Below are 15,863 nucleotides of genomic sequence, written 5' to 3'. Positions count from 1 at the left end.
TAGCCAATTCCGGCCCTGTTTTATAAACTTACCCATTTTAGGGGGCTAGTAGGGTAACTAATGGGGTTTGACAATAAACTAAAAAAATGTGAAACCTCAATGACTCAAGCAATAGTACTGCAAAATTTCAGCCGACCCTGCCAATGTTCAAGACATTTCGACCACTAGAGGTGTTTTGAACGAGAACCGTTAATGCTTCTGACGTCATTGGTTTATTAACAAGCCCCCTAACTGCCATGGCACAAAAACGTCCACAAAGCAACCCACCAACGAGTAACATACAACTGGTTGCACTTGTAACACTATTGCGCCACAGAATTCTTTCGTTTGTAGGCCCAGTAATATACAAATACGTTTTACACTTTGGGGGCTTGTGGGGTAAATGTTGGGGCTACAGGGTTGAACACAACAATCGACACCTATAAATGTCATACTCTAAGCTATCCAAATTTCAGCCAATTCCGACATTGTTTACAAACTCACCCATTTTAGGGGGCGAGCGGGGTAAATACTGGGGTTATCAACAAAAACGAAGTGGTATGCACATCTACATAACTATATCTACCATCTGTGTAAATTTCATCCAAATCCATTAAACATTTGATGGAAAAATGAGTCGGACGAACTTTAGGCAGAAAATAACCCATTTTAGGAGGCTAGCGGGGTAAATACTGGGGGTTATCGACAAAAACAAAGTGGGATGCACATCTACATACTTATATTTACCATCTGTGTAAATTTCATCCAAATCCATCAAACATTTGATGGAAAGACGAGTCGGACGAACTTTGGGAAGAAAATAACCCATTTTAGGGGGCTAGTGGAGTAAATACTGCGGTTATCAACAAAAACAAAGTGGGATGCACATCTACATACCCATATCTACCATCTGTGTAAATTTCATCCAAATCCATCAAACATTTGACGGAAAAACGAGTCGGACAAACTTCGGGAAGAAAAAAAAACAAGAAAAAAAAATTCGAGTAGATCATGTGTCCCTTTCCCTGAAGGGATAATTTATTTTTCCTGAGGACAACAGTTCAAGCTGTTGTAAACGTTTCGAAAAATCTTTGTTGTTATTTTACATCAATTTTATTTGATGCATCAAGTCAACAGACGATAAACTGCAGAGAGAGCACAATGTTTCGCCTTATCAGACTTTATAGGCCGAAACAGTGTTTTGTTGCGAGAGAAACTAATTCATTCGCCAGACAGGATTTTAAACATCATTATGACAAACCTGCATGGTCCTTCTGTCGGATCAAGTTGCCATGATTTGGGATATTGTTCAGGATTGTACCATACCGCCCTCTCGTGGGCAAGTTGTTCCAGCAAAGTTGTCCATTTCTTACGAATCACCAGGTCGTTCGAAATTATGTCCTGAAACAATATCAAGTCACCAATTATGTAACACACTAAAATACAGTTCTTTACTATTAACTTGAGTATATTTGTTCAACTTGCTAACTGTTGGTGTTTTTTGTTTTTATTTTAAGAACATATTTAATATTTTGTTATTACAGAGGAAAGGTTCATCGCGATCCATTTTTAGAGTGTGTTTTTTTTCAATTTGCAAAGTAACCGGTTTTTCCGATTACCTAAATTCTGTGCTAACAGTAGGAATCGTCAACATAGTTGCTATTAACCGGCTTTATCTGTATTTGCATTCTCTCATACGAGCTGCTTTACACCACCTAATGTACGTATTTATAAAAAATCTTTTTCACCTTCATATGTCTGATCATCTTCTTGCGTTGGTTGTTCTGACGTAGCACGACCAATTGCGTCACTTCCATGGCGTGCCGCGACACGTGCTCAGCCAGGCGTGACGTGCGATTACGTAACAGTTCGTGTTGTGTGACGTACGATTTGCGCCATTCGTTTTTAAATCGGGTGTGTTCCTTGTCAAATTTCGTCTAAAAACAAAACAAAAATTCTCCAACGGTAACGTTTTAGTTTATTTTATTCCTAGGTTTTAACTTTTAATATTATTTTTTGATTTTTGCCTTTGAGTAGTACAATCTTAAACAAATTGATCAAAAAGGAAAACGAAAAACACAGAAAAAACAATTTGTACATGTAATTTTTCCATTTTAAACCATTTTATGTTTTAAAAAAAAGTTTAAACAAAGAATCTGCAGCAAAGAAACAGGTGAATCCCCGTACCTGATACTCGTCTAGGGGACCTGGCGATTGCGGTTCGCCACTTGATGTCGCTTTGTGCACGGCTCTCCTCTGCTCTGACGACACCCTGTGGCCGAGTTTGGCCATAATCTTCGCCATCTTCCGACCATTGTGTTTGTCAACTTTACTCAGCTGTTGCTTGTAGTAGTAAAGCAACGCATGTAGGTATACTGACACCTAGTGGAGAATTAAAAACAAATATTTGAGGTGCCGCTTTTAAGTTTATTAGGGAAAATGAATTAAATAAAACAGACGTATGTTGTGTGGTAAGTTACGCACAACATAATCGTTAATCAGTACACGCCGACTGTAAAACTACACCGATGGTTATTAACCTGTTGGTAATTACCCCTGAAGGATATTTTGACATTTTTCAAAGGGGGTAATAACATTATTATTTTTTAGTATTGTTTCTATGACGTCATTGCCCGTTATTTTCGTTTTTTAAAGGCGAGTGTATGAAATCCATCTGGTTGCCCTCAGAAATAACAGTGATGCAAAGGTTAAGAACCAACTGCGCTATACACAATTGAAGTTTCAGTTGAAACCCACAATAGTAAAGAACATATTTTAAACCATAAACCTAAAAAAGTTTCTCTTTAGTACCGATCAGAAAAAATAGATAAGTCACTTTGAATCTAACCGAAAATTACAAGGGATTCATACCCAGGATTTAAAAAATAGACAAAAATACACAAAAATAGACACGAAGTTAACAAAATATTAAGATCTAACCTTGTGACCATTAGTCGATCCCTGTCCAAACATCAGTGCAAGCAAATGTTCACACTTGCTGTGGTTAATGACCTTAAACGGATAAGTTCGCTTCTCAAGGTCATCATGGACAGGTTGAAGAAAATAAACCACCAGTCTTGCCGCCTGCAAACACGGAGAAGAAAGATTACCAACAAAACACAACAAAACCTTTGCCCGCTTTATTCATTAGTTTTAAAATCTAGCACTCTTTTAGGCCCCAAAAATATTAAACAAAAAATCATCATAGTCCACATGATAAATGTGCGCAATCAACAAAAGTGGATGAGCCAGCAAAAACACGTTAACTGCCAACGAGTCAACAAGTTTTCTCAGTACAAAGTGTACTGATGCACCATAATAAATTCAACGCAACGGTAATACTGTCATTGCGATAAAGAATGTGCATAAGTGACTAAAACCCTATAAAATTTATAAAACACGTTATTCTACAAAATTATTGCAGCTCATTTCTCAGCTTATTTTGAACATAAAAGTAAACATTATAGTTTCACCTGCGCAGCTAAGTCTTGTTCAACGATGCGAAGAATTCTTTCCCACGCCACAGATTTCGGTTGAGGGGATTCACCGCCACTGTCGATCAACGTCATCAACCACTCGATGACGACATCGAAGAGCAATTCGGGAAAGTCCCTACATGCAAAAAAAGTTGACGAAAACTGTTTAAAACCAAAATCAGAGCTGGTATCGCTTAGGGGACTTACCCGGTTTCGTCATTTACGTCAGGAGCGGTGACGTCACCAGAGTCATGAATTGGTGCAAAAGTCCGGGTTTTTTCGAAACTTGATTAAAAAAATAAAAAAACATATTTTTGACAAAGTGTCATTTGAAATATATTTGTAAATAATAAAATAAGACTGTTTCGTTTTTCTTCACTTTAATCGAATGTTTGGGAAAAAACGCAAAAAAAACACATTTTCAGAAAGTCTTACTTGAAATATATTTTTACATTTGTGATTAAAAAGACTGATTTGTTTTTGTTTTACCTTGAATCAAATGTCTGTTGATCAGGGAACACTACAAGGTCAACCGCGATGTTCACAACTCTCTGCAACCTGTTTGCAGTTTCGGCTTCGTTGATTCGTCGACGTTGGTTGCCCTTGAACGACCTTGAACCCATGCGCGTCACCCGGGAACGGAAACTACAAATTTGAACAAGAATTGCTAAAATAATCGAAAAATCGGTAGTTTATGTTTGGCTGATTTTTGTGAACAACTACAAAAAACTTAATACTTACAAAACCTACCAGGCATTTTCTGATGTTAATTCTAGGGAATTATTAAAACTTGCAAAAAAAGGGATTGCAACACTCGCATTGCGTGCACTTCAATATTTAGAAATATATTTTTTTTGGGTAATTGCACACATAGAAAATTTGCGGATACATTTTGTTTGTGAACACAGATTTAAAAACGTACATACGATGCTAATTAGAAATATTTTATCTGCTTTTGACAATCACAACAGACAAAAAAGAAGTTTTTTTCGTCATCGGACAGTGAATTTCAAAACAGTTAACGAAAGCTATTTGTTCAAAAATGTTATATAAGAATCAGAAGCGTAATCTTACGATGGAATTTCGTTGTTGGATTTGTACGCAAATGGTCTCGACGCAGTCGGAGATACACTGGAGGGCGCCTCGCTACCAAGGCTGAAAACCCGACGGTGTGTCTTCAAACTGAAAATTCAAACACAAAAAATATTAAAAAATAGCATATATTTTTTCTTTTAATAAACAAATATTTTTCATTCATAAAAACCCGAACCTTGCGACCGGCGACAACGGAACGGGGAATCCCCTAGCGGGGGAATATTCCGACAGAACTGGACTTGACGGGGCTGAAGAATTGCTCTGGGTTGGCGAAGGGTTGAACACAGAGCCGTAACCCGGGGTCATAGCCGGACTCGAGATCGGCGGGAAACCGTGGGTCAACGAGGGGCTGAAGATCGAGGAGTAACCCGGGGTCAAAGCTGGACTGGATATCGAGGGGTAACTCGAGGGCGAAGCGGCAGAATGGAAACTTGATATTGATGCACTGGAAAATAATTTGAAAGACATAGTTCATGAATGGGTCAATTCAGTATTTAAGCAATCCTTTTAATGTTCGGTGCTGAAACAATACATGCTAAACATGGTAAAATAGTAAAAAGGACAAGTTTAGCCAAATCGATAAAAGCTTTAAGACATCAGTTAAGCATATTTCATCATCTGCTTATCACGCAACAAGTTGCAACACAGCTTACTTCGAATCAGATTGTTGGAGGGATTTTCTCATCATCCTAACATTTGTCTGACGGCCACCGTTCGCTTGCTTCATTGCTTCCAAAACCTTGAAAAATGGAAAAACTCATTATAGCACTCCGTTAAAGTTTATTTATTATAGCAATCGTAAAACATTGCCATTTCAAGTGCTCGGAAAAAAATCTTTTTAAAAAGTCTTGCAATAACGATAAAAGTATTATGCATTACCGTTTGAAGACTAGACTTATCAAACACCTAAATAGCGACTTTTAATGCCAAACATATCTGTACAAAACCTTAAATTAAGTTTTCAGAAACAAAAATGTCGCTACTGTTATATTATTATGACACAAAAACATAACGTCATTAAATTTCGGGGATGCTCGAACAATAAGATGATTTACAGTATCGGACCAATCCTCTCAATACACAGCGACATTTGGTTCTTACTTTTAGTAGCAGGTTACTGGACAAATCTTGCACTGCACAAACTTGCTCTGATGAATTCCCGTAAACTTTGGCGAATTTCTTTTGCAGGACGATCAGCAAATTCATAAGATCCTCAAACACCTAAAAAAAGGTGGTTGGAGAATGTTATTTAATCCACAAAAGCATAATTCAATCATCAGATAAATAAACATGTTCTGTAAAAATTATAATTTACGGAAAGAAAACATGTATTTCAAGCTTTAATTACCTGAAAATGTCCAGATCCAGCAATAGTACACGATTTTACAGCCACTGATATCATGATGTGTTCAACAGCATCGAATATAACCTGTATGTAGAGAGACATATGACAGCTATTTGATATCTGAAAGCCAAGAAGACTGACCATTAATATTTGGTTGAATACAAATAGGAGAGGAAAATAAAGTTTTAACCAAGTTGTAAATCTGTTCAATACAGTTTTATTTCTGCACCTGTTTATCGGCTGTAGATGACGTAATATGGTTACCAACACTTGCAAGTAGATTGTAAAGTGCAAGGGTTAATCCATTGTCAAGCATAACATCTGCTGCTGGGCCCATGCATTCAAATATTTCAGTCTGAAAATATATTGTCACATGGTAAGAAAACCCCACTAAATAAAAATTACATATATTGTTTCTGTGATGCTTTGTTTTCTCTTTCAACAACATGGGTTATTCAGCAAATCTACTTTGACGTCAAGGAATTAATCATCATTTTTACATGAACACACACATATATATATATATACATATCTACCATGAAAATACGAATTAGGAAGTTTTTGCCATCATCTTATAAACAGTTTATTTTAACAACATACAAGTGAAACTAATTTACTGCTTGTGTGTGCCTTTTTTCGATTAGGTTGACCATATTTTTACAGTTGTTTAGACTACAGCATCTTTATGAAGAATTGTAATGAAACAGTTGGATTTTACGAGAACATTAAAAAATCTCACCAGTCTTGCAAGCAGGAAACAGCACAACTCCGGTCCGTGCAAAAAACTCTTCTCTAGAATTGCGAGCAGAACGACAACGGCGTGATTGGTGAACGGGTCGGGAGATGGGAGCATTGCGTTGTAGTTCTCACTGGCGCCGTCTAGCGGAAGTGGAAGAGGCTCCTCTATGGCCACTGGGTGTCCGAGGAGAAAATAGAGACAAGCTTCTGCTATGATTTTTGTGGTTGGATGCTGGTGAAGTTGGTTGCCTATTAGGTGGAATCCCTTCTTTTGGAGGAAATTGTTTTTTTCTTCCGCTGAACATCTAAAAATGTTTTATATAATTTCGATAAATAAAATGTTAACCTGTGGAAGATTGGTTGTTTTAAAATACATTTGCCAATAATGTAGTGTAAATAAAACATGAAAAGCAAACCCGATTTTTGAAAACTTTTTTACATTTTTTCTAGTGACAAGCAATATGTTAGTTCACAATGTTTTGTTTAACACAAGTATTAATTATTTTTTATAGCGTTGTTCAAAACGTTATATGTTACAAAATGCATTTATTAATGCTGTAAAAAAATGGCAGAAAAGTGTTTGTTAAAAAACACCTTTATCATGCAACTTTTTATGACACACATGTCTTGACCTTCATCTGACCTTGAAAAATAGGCGACCATCATTCGGATGACCGCAGCGCGAACGTCCGGATTTTTATGATGTGTGAGCACAACTAATACATCCGATGTAAGGGATTTTCCGAACAGTTTATTTACGTCCATATCTTTCATTGTCATCGTTGCAACAAACAGGATTTTAAGAATTTCATTCACCATAGCTGACAGGCAACCGTCGTCAAGATTCTGAAAAAATATAAAGATTGGGTAATTTAACTTTCCAAATTCATTTTTAGTTTTTACGTCGTCACTTTAGAACAGTGGTTCCCAGCCGGGGAGGTGTTTTAAACCTTGAGGGGAGGAATTTAATTTTTACATGTGGTTTTTAAATAGACACTTAAGCTTTAGGAATAAAACCTGTGAAGTTGATAAAATGCCCAATCCTAAATGATGTTTCTATCGTTAAGCATCTACTATGTAGTATATTAGGAAGTAGGGATGCGCCGAGCCGAGCCAGAACCCGAGTACTCGGTACCGAGCATCGCCTTTTTTGATGCTCGGTGCTCGGCCGAGCAGTTGCACAAACTGACCCGAGCATTAAATTTGCATATTCATGCCCTGCTAACATACATAACTAGTGTTCGAAGGGGTTTCTATGAACAAAAACAAATAATTTTTCAAATGTATTAGATGGGTGAAAAACGTGTACTTCTGAGGCCTGTATAGCTTAATACACGGCTGGTGACGTAAGATACCTTCTTGTAGAGCTAAAACGTAGAAAGGGGATTTTTGTGACGTCATAATGCACCGAGCGTGCTCGGCCGAGCACCGAGCATTAATGTGAGATGCTCGGTGCTCGACCAAACAGAACATTTGCAGTTTTGGCACATCCCTATTAGGAAGGATTAAAAATACTTTAAATTGTTAAGGAAAGAATTCGTCAAAAAAGGTTGGGAACCAATGCCTTTAGAGCTTTTTGGCATTCATTGTATACAATCAAAAACAAAATTTTAAATAGAAAGTTAATGTACCATTTTGCAAAAAAGAAAAATATTTTGAAAAATTAACAACATTGATAAATATGACGTCACACATGTGATCTACAGTTACGTCATTCTACCCAGTTGTACCACAAAATCACTTCATGTGAAAAAACTTTAAGCCAACCTTACCTCCAACGTTGGAATGTTTTTAATCGGAGTCAAGTGAGGAAGATTTTCCCATCTCTCAACATCTGCAACATCCGATCCTTGCATCGAGATGAGGACATTCCCATCCTGTTGGAGGACCTCACATCCTCCGTTCTTGATCCCATTTTCCACATCCAGTGATGGATCTTCACAGGAGGACACGATGGGAAGAGAATCAGGCCGGGATGAAGTTTCACTGATTGTCTCCAACATCGGAGTCGACTTCTGTCGCTCACACGGTGGCGCTGTTTAAGTGCAAACGATTTTTTGTTAATCGCAAATTCGCAAATCGCAAAAGCCTGTCATAATTTAAGTAAAAATCCTGAGGTTTGTGTTAAAAGTTAAAATGCACAACAAGTTCAGTTGCTTTTTTTGCAGAATTTTCAAAATCTATGTAAGTTAACAGTTTGGCAAATCATATCATGCAATTTTTGGCCAAGTAAATTGAATTATAACGTCACGCAAATGTAACGTTTTCAAATAATTTTTCATTATTTATAACTTTTTCGCATATAAAATTTAGTTTAGCAGCAACAATATCAATAGCTTGGTGCTCCTAAAAAACAGTCAAGATATTTGCAATCTCACATACTTTTACTATAAATTGTTTCATTTTTTCAAACAAGTTTTAATGACGAATATAACGGCCCAAATAGTTTTTAACCACTTGTTTACGTAAAAGATTGTTAAAAAGGTGATGGTATGAGCATTTGTCGTTATATTTGAATAATAAAGCATGTCGCTTTTTTCCTCTTTTAACGTATGAACAGATCCGTGTATAGCGTTCCAAATTAAATTTTAAATCTTGTATTTGTACCATTTAAGCAATTTTGATTGCACTTCAAAGCAAAGATAGGTTGTGACAAAAAATCTGAACTATTTCTGTAAAACTTACCTTCGTTCGTGTTCCCTGAAGAGAAATGATTGTTTTCAACCGTCAGCTCATCCGATACATTGAACTCATCCGATTCATCAATATGATCCTCGACACTAGAGTGCGCTATGATCGGTCTGTATGTTTTGTCGATGGGAGCGCTAACAGCTCTGGAGAGTTTACGTTTTAACGGGGATTGCTCGGGTGTTGCTGATTTCGCTAACAGAAGTTCGGTGCTGCCTGAAGAGTCAAAAAATGCTTAGGTCAGCAAAATCGTTCAAGTATTGAAATAGGGGAAACCTTTCCGAATCGTTTTAAGTGTTTAAAATTTAACAGATGGCTACTTCAGTGTCTAGCTCTGAAATTCATATAATGCACGTTAAGGTCAGTGGTTTCTTGGTATGGTTTAGCATCTACTATGTAGTATATTGGGGAGGAATGAAAATGCTTTGAATTGTTAAGGGAGAGATTCGTCGGTAAACGTTGGGAACCACTGCCCACACAAGCTCCGTGAGTTTATTTTGAGCAAAATAAATGTTTTTTTTACTTTCCAGATGATGCTGAAACATATGTGTAAATTATAGATTTTCTATGCACTGTAAATATGGCAACAGTGTGTGAACAACATCAGCAAGCGATACAAGGTCTTACATACTTGGTTTAAGAAATTGAATTTAGACAGTTGATAAAATTTTAGACTTACGTTTTTCCTCCAGATCATCGAGGGATTTCCATGGCTTAGTTGTTTTGTTCGATCTCGATTTGGTTGGGAATCTGCCGTTTGCTAAACTGAAGTAAAAACTAGAAACCGAATGACAAACGAAAGTTCCTGCAACAAAAGAAGAAAGATTTTGCGTCTTGATAGTAGGTTTATGTGTCCATACGTTTGTTTAAAAGCTACCATAAACCATAAAGCAATCATTGTACGATAAATGTTTGAAAACGGTAATGTTAGTTTCGCTAAACGGCAAGGTTTACCACAGTTAAATGAAATTTACCTAAAACAAAAAAGATATAATCGTTTTCTTTTGTGCTTTTTACTGTCAGTAAATTTGTTATGAGAAAATTATTTCGTCCAACCTTCTGGTGGATGAGTAGCAGTTAAGAATTCACAGAGAGTGGAGAGTAGTGCGACATCTGGTGGTGACCCTATGACCCCGCGGATGACGGATATGATGGAGTGAACGATGGGAGTCGGAGTGGAAGGAAGCATTCCCTCACTGATCATCTCCTGAAAACCTAGAGGAAGAAAATAATAAAGATCATACAGATCATGATATCAAAAGGCATTTTTCTATTTGAATAAGAAAATGGCGATGAAAACTGGGTCCATACTTCATATTGTTAATATGTGTCAACAGTGTTTTTTTAAGGTGTTTTCAAATTTCTCCAGCGGTTTCCCAAAATTTGCCAGTAGCCTAATAAATAATTCGTTTAAGCAAATATGGCTATTTTTTGGTATTTAAATGAAACACTTGCGGTCTCTTAAAACTACTTAGCGGTCACCCAAACCAAACCTTAAAAAAACCTGTGTGTCAATCATTTTTTTTGAAAAAAAACACTTTCTGAAAATAGCTAGGAACATTTTAACAATTGATTTGATTATTGCTCAAAACAAAAACAATTTTACTTGAACTAAAGTTGAATATCAGTAATCGAAAGAGGAATTCTAGTGATGTAGTCGTAAATTTACCGTTAAGTAGTTTGGAGACAACATCAACTTTCACAAGAGTTTTCATGTTAAGCCTCTGATACGGATGTTCGTCTTTAGTGAGAAATTCTAAACCTTGAAGAAGAAACATCCAGACTGAAAAGTCGCGTTCCCCTGTAAAAATAATGTTTTGACGTTCTATTTGAAAATATGGAAATGGTAATGCTTGAAAAGTTAAATACACATGTTTTTATAACAGTCCCTAAAATCAACTTAAATCACAGTAAGTCAGGCCTATTAAAGTCGTCATACCAACTTGGTTTCATTTACAACGCATCCAATGCTACAGAATGTACTGTTTTAAACAACATATTTTCAACATAGTTACGCAACAACTAATAAAACTATCAAGAAAACAAAATACGCAAAGTTTTAGGTAAGAGTCCTACAAATAAAGGATGTTTAAGTAAATGTCTACGTAAATACATTGTTTCGCGGGAAGTGCTTTCTCTATTCTACCTTTATTATTGACAGCTTTGTGCCATATTCTCCAATCAAGTAGAAATGTTTGAAGTATTTGATCGTCGTGAATAATCGCAGAACTGTCACCATTGATCTGTGAGACATCAAGTAATATCAGTTTGATTAAACAAAAAAGTTTCATCATTTTGGTTAGACGTATGTTGACAACATTAAATAAAATGTTTAAACGTCTAATTATAAACTTGTTTTTGACGTTTCTGGAAGAGAAAAAAAGGAAGAAAAAAGTACGTTTAATTGTAGAAACTCAAGGATTTTACGTTTTTAAGTTGCAACGTTATAATAAAACCAATTGGAAAATGCCTTAAAAAAGCTTCAACAAATGCATTCAACCAAAAATTTAACAGTTATAAGATGATTACTTGAGTGTTTTTTTTACACTAAACTGGTCAAAAAATGGTTTTCTTGAAGTGATTCGAGCTTGGCAGTCTCTCCACACTCACCATAAAAACCTCCACACCAGCCACACCTATCTCACTCGTAACGACATCTTCAGAGCAAGCTGAGTTGAAGAGAATTTTCAGAGTCTGGTAACTCACAACGCACTCTGGTTTCGTCATAACCTGTCATAATAAGAGCTAATGTCAAGTGTGAGTCATTTAAATGCAAGTTATGGCAGACAATCTGGTTAATAACAACATCAGCTTGACAACCTGTTTATTACGGTTATTAAGAAACATTTTTCAACCAGTGATACTGCAGTTTAGGATTCAGTATTCCATCAAACGGAATATGCCATCAATTATAGTCAAATCGGTCAGTTATTAACGTATTTGAGCAACCGTATTTTTATCATTTTTAAATGTATACAAATATACCGACATTTGATAATGATAAATTTCGCACGAAAATGTTGATTTTTTATTTGCATAGCATAGTGGTATTTTACTTTACACTTTTTACTGCTTTTTAACAATTGTTTAATCTTTAAATTGGACCTCTTTTAAAACATGTGGCATTTAAAATCAAAACCATAAATCGAGCCAAAGAAGCCAAAATCCAAAGATAAGTAGATGCTTATCATTTTGTTTTGACTACATCCACCAACTGAACGCACCTTGTGTAACATCAAATCCATCCCCTCCGACAAAAACTCCTCTCTCCGCTTGGTGTCGCTGCTGCACAGGTCGAACAAAGCACTCAGTGCGAGAACCTGAAGTTGTTCTAATGCAGCCGCTCCAGTCACGTGATCGCTCAAAGTCGTGACCTCAACGACCTTGGCGTAAAGAAGCAGAAAAACTTTGGTCCCTCCAACCTGGTTCAAAGCTCTGCATGCAGAATTAGCACAAATGTAATTTGTTTCAGGACAGTTTGTCAATAAAAACATCAAAAGTCGGGTGTTATAGTTAACACAAAGTGTGTATAAAACACAAACTCAAGTTGTTCAACACATGAAATAAACCCTCTATTGGCCACGCGGACGCCATTTTGTATCCAAAATAACACAGCGGGTATAGGGAAAAACACAAAAATTGTCTGTGTTTTTACAAACTGGTGCGGGTGAGCTTTAACGCGAATTCGTCTGGCCAAATAAGAAGTTTTAGAACCCAAAAGTTATATTCAATTTTCCACTTTATTATTTTGAACATGTAATGTTGCATATAGAATTAGGGTTAAAGGCCTATTGAAGACATTATGTCTAATTATGCCGTCCTCCCAAGCATTTCTGTCATGAGATGTAAAAAGCTAGTCTGTGGTGGGATTCGAACCCACGACAGGAGCTTTTACGGTGCTCGCGCTCTACCAACCACGATAATGACGCACTGTTACGACATAAGTGGGATTTATCCTAAAACTCCTTACCGCGCGAGATGCTTTATGATATGCAAATTATATTCAAATTGATGCAAAGGTGATATTTCTTAAATTTCCGGATTCAGCAAATTCTGAAGAGTTAGGGATTGGCCCAAGTGTAACTGCTGTCGTCTGTATTAGAGGTCGGCAAACGTTCAGGTGCTATGAGCCTACATGTCAGGTAATTCATTGCAGAGCGTTATACCAAATCAGCGGGTTACCTAGCAATCCCATATGGCAAGGCTTACTTTAGAACAGCGGTTCCCAAACTGGGGTCCGCGGTCCTTTAGGGGTCCGTGAGGCAATTTTGGGGGGACCGCGAAGCGGTTGAAGTAATTCTATAATCTTATTTGGGGTCAGTTTGTGCCATTAAATAAGTTGAAATCAAAGTAGAATTAAGAATCGACTGTCTCCATTGCTAAACAATGGCCTTTATTGAATGACAACTATCAAAAATGCAATTGTTCGCGCACAATCGCAATGTTTTTGTCCTGTTTGTGATGTCATATGGTGTCTTTGGATGATTGATATGCGCAATTTTGCATAACTAGCTAAAATCCTGCAATCAACTTTCGTTTTTATGAAATACACATTTAGGCTTAAGAACCGCGAGCCCTCAAAATAATGGCAAAGGGACCGTTTTGAAAAAAATATGAAAAAGTTTGGGAACCACTGCTTTAGAAAAACAAAACAGCCAGCGGTGGGATTCGAACCCATGACAGGTTGGAAATAAAAAACAAATTTAACAACAAATCCAACCGACCTATTGAGTCCATGATAGACGCACGGCCTCAGAGCGTTGCCATGGGGGCGGTGAACTTTAACCCTTGAACTGCATTGGGTCAAGGGGTCAAAGTCGGTGACGTTGGGGTCAGATTGAGATTTGTTCCTTCGAAATATTTTCCTCCGTTTTGTCGGAGTTGTGTTAGGATTGTTCGTGTATAAGTGAAAGCAAGATGGCTCTGATGGACTAAACGTCATTACTAGAGATTCCTGCAAAAAAGTATTTCTTGATGAAATAGGGCAGTAGTTCTCAAACTGTGCGTCGCGACGCCCTGGTGCGTCGTTTCAATTTTTCAAGGGCGTCGCAGAATATTTCCGTTTCGTAACTTTTTGTTGTTGTACCAATAAACACAACTTTAATAATAAGTTTCCTCATTAACGTTAATTTGCTGGTGCGTCGCAAGTCCAGAAAACTTTTCCAGAGGTGTCGCAACAAAAAAAAAGTTTGAGAACCACTGAAATATGGAAATATGGCATTTTCTGGGTTTTGAATGAGTGCTTTATGTTTTACCACTTTAAATCCTAAATTCGCTACAGCGAAAACAAGTACATGACGAAAAAACTGTTCCAGAAAAGTAGGTGAAAGTTCACCTGCAGTGGTCGTGGGTCAAGCTCAACTTCGCCGCTTAAAATATCTTCTGGAACCGAATCGAAATTCATCGACTGTGGAAGGAGACGGAAAAGTCGACTCGTTGGTTTCTTGTCACGTGACCGGAGTGGGTGTGATGACTCAGCAGAAAAACGGACTCGTAAGTCGGAGTTCTGGTTCGACTGGAAAAAGCGAAAAAGTTGTTTTTAATAGTTATATAATGACAAATACAATTTAAAGATGAAAAGAAATAAAAGGTGTTACAAACGTTAAAAAATCGATCACGAAATATATCGAGCAAATGGCATTATTACACATTTTATTTGTTAGCTTTTTATAATCATGTCTTTGTTCCAAGAGATGTTCTCTGGGGGTAAGGGATCTTTAAAACGTATTTATCTGCGAAAATTTGCTGTTGTGCAAATTGCGGTGCAAATTTTGTAAGAGTTGAAAACCACTGGTGATTTTTTCATGGTACGCCAACCGATTTGCTAATTCATTTTCAAGTACTTTTTAAAATAATTTTTAAACTTATACATTGCGGGTTTTCAGTTTATTTTGACGAAAGTCTTAAATACCTGTTTGCAAGCACGTTTTTGCCTCCTTTTATTGAGTTTAAATCAGCTGGCACCATAAACCACCATTTTACACAGAAGTGTTGGCACGCTAAGTCATTGTCATTTGAAATTAACGATTAATTTGGCACGCGGTGTTTAAAAGGTTGATGACTCCTGCACTTATTTACATTTCATCGTTTTACAACAAAATATTAAGTATATCATGGAAACCTGTGATGTGGAATCTGCCAGACATTCAGACAAACATGTTGCGTCTGGTCCAAGTCGTTCAAGAAGAAACGCTTGAATCATTGTGAAGTTAGCCATGTTGAAAATCATGATGTTGCCCACAGCTATACTGGATGACACGAACGAACAAGTCGAAACATTGGATGACCTGTAACAACATTTGCTTCTTCAATGTAAGCAGACGTATGTAAAGTCGTGAAGGGAAAATGTTAACATGTGACAATTGTGTATAATTGCAACTCCTTTTTGCATCTAAACGCTGAGTATATTTATTTATTAAAATATTTTGTTGTACTATTCAGTAACGTAGACCAGTGGTTCTTCAACTTTTTAAGCATTCGGCGCATTAAAAAAATTAAACTTTCTTTCAATGGCACACTTTGCTGACCAACACGACAAAACT

The 15,863-nt window shown here is 36.9% G+C and overlaps 1 protein-coding gene across 2 annotated transcripts in view; it reads right to left on the bottom strand.

Annotated features, from left to right (window-relative positions):
- The window catches only part of LOC145214060 (lysosomal-trafficking regulator-like), a 41,399-nt gene that overhangs the window by 9,476 nt on the left and 16,060 nt on the right, over positions 1 to 15,863 (bottom strand). The window contains exons 24-49 of one of the 2 annotated variants that reach the window (XM_080082531.1): positions 15,443 to 15,608; positions 14,657 to 14,836; positions 14,046 to 14,275; positions 12,546 to 12,756; positions 11,932 to 12,051; positions 11,468 to 11,564; positions 10,991 to 11,122; positions 10,378 to 10,536; positions 10,001 to 10,126; positions 9,319 to 9,537; positions 8,406 to 8,668; positions 7,277 to 7,479; positions 6,635 to 6,938; positions 6,125 to 6,250; positions 5,899 to 6,015; positions 5,652 to 5,771; positions 5,204 to 5,289; positions 4,726 to 4,995; positions 4,530 to 4,637; positions 3,945 to 4,100; positions 3,663 to 3,740; positions 3,453 to 3,591; positions 2,920 to 3,063; positions 2,167 to 2,361; positions 1,728 to 1,916; positions 1,241 to 1,380 (exon numbers count right to left, since the gene is read on the bottom strand). In XM_080082531.1, the coding sequence (XP_079938657.1) occupies positions 1,241 to 1,380; positions 1,728 to 1,916; positions 2,167 to 2,361; positions 2,920 to 3,063; positions 3,453 to 3,591; positions 3,663 to 3,740; positions 3,945 to 4,100; positions 4,530 to 4,637; positions 4,726 to 4,995; positions 5,204 to 5,289; positions 5,652 to 5,771; positions 5,899 to 6,015; positions 6,125 to 6,250; positions 6,635 to 6,938; positions 7,277 to 7,479; positions 8,406 to 8,668; positions 9,319 to 9,537; positions 10,001 to 10,126; positions 10,378 to 10,536; positions 10,991 to 11,122; positions 11,468 to 11,564; positions 11,932 to 12,051; positions 12,546 to 12,756; positions 14,046 to 14,275; positions 14,657 to 14,836; positions 15,443 to 15,608 (4,278 nt within the window). The remainder of the gene's footprint in view (positions 1 to 1,240; positions 1,381 to 1,727; positions 1,917 to 2,166; positions 2,362 to 2,919; positions 3,064 to 3,452; positions 3,592 to 3,662; positions 3,741 to 3,944; positions 4,101 to 4,529; positions 4,638 to 4,725; positions 4,996 to 5,203; positions 5,290 to 5,651; positions 5,772 to 5,898; positions 6,016 to 6,124; positions 6,251 to 6,634; positions 6,939 to 7,276; positions 7,480 to 8,405; positions 8,669 to 9,318; positions 9,538 to 10,000; positions 10,127 to 10,377; positions 10,537 to 10,990; positions 11,123 to 11,467; positions 11,565 to 11,931; positions 12,052 to 12,545; positions 12,757 to 14,045; positions 14,276 to 14,656; positions 14,837 to 15,442; positions 15,609 to 15,863) is intronic. The other variant, XM_080082604.1, reaches the window with a different exon arrangement.

The sequence above is a fragment of the Phallusia mammillata genome, chromosome 1 (genome assembly GCF_965637545.1).
Source record: "Phallusia mammillata chromosome 1, kaPhaMamm4.hap1.1, whole genome shotgun sequence".
NCBI lineage: Eukaryota > Metazoa > Chordata > Ascidiacea > Phlebobranchia > Ascidiidae > Phallusia > Phallusia mammillata.
Note: the sequence above shows the minus strand (reverse complement) of the source record. Positions and strands in the feature narration are given on the sequence as shown.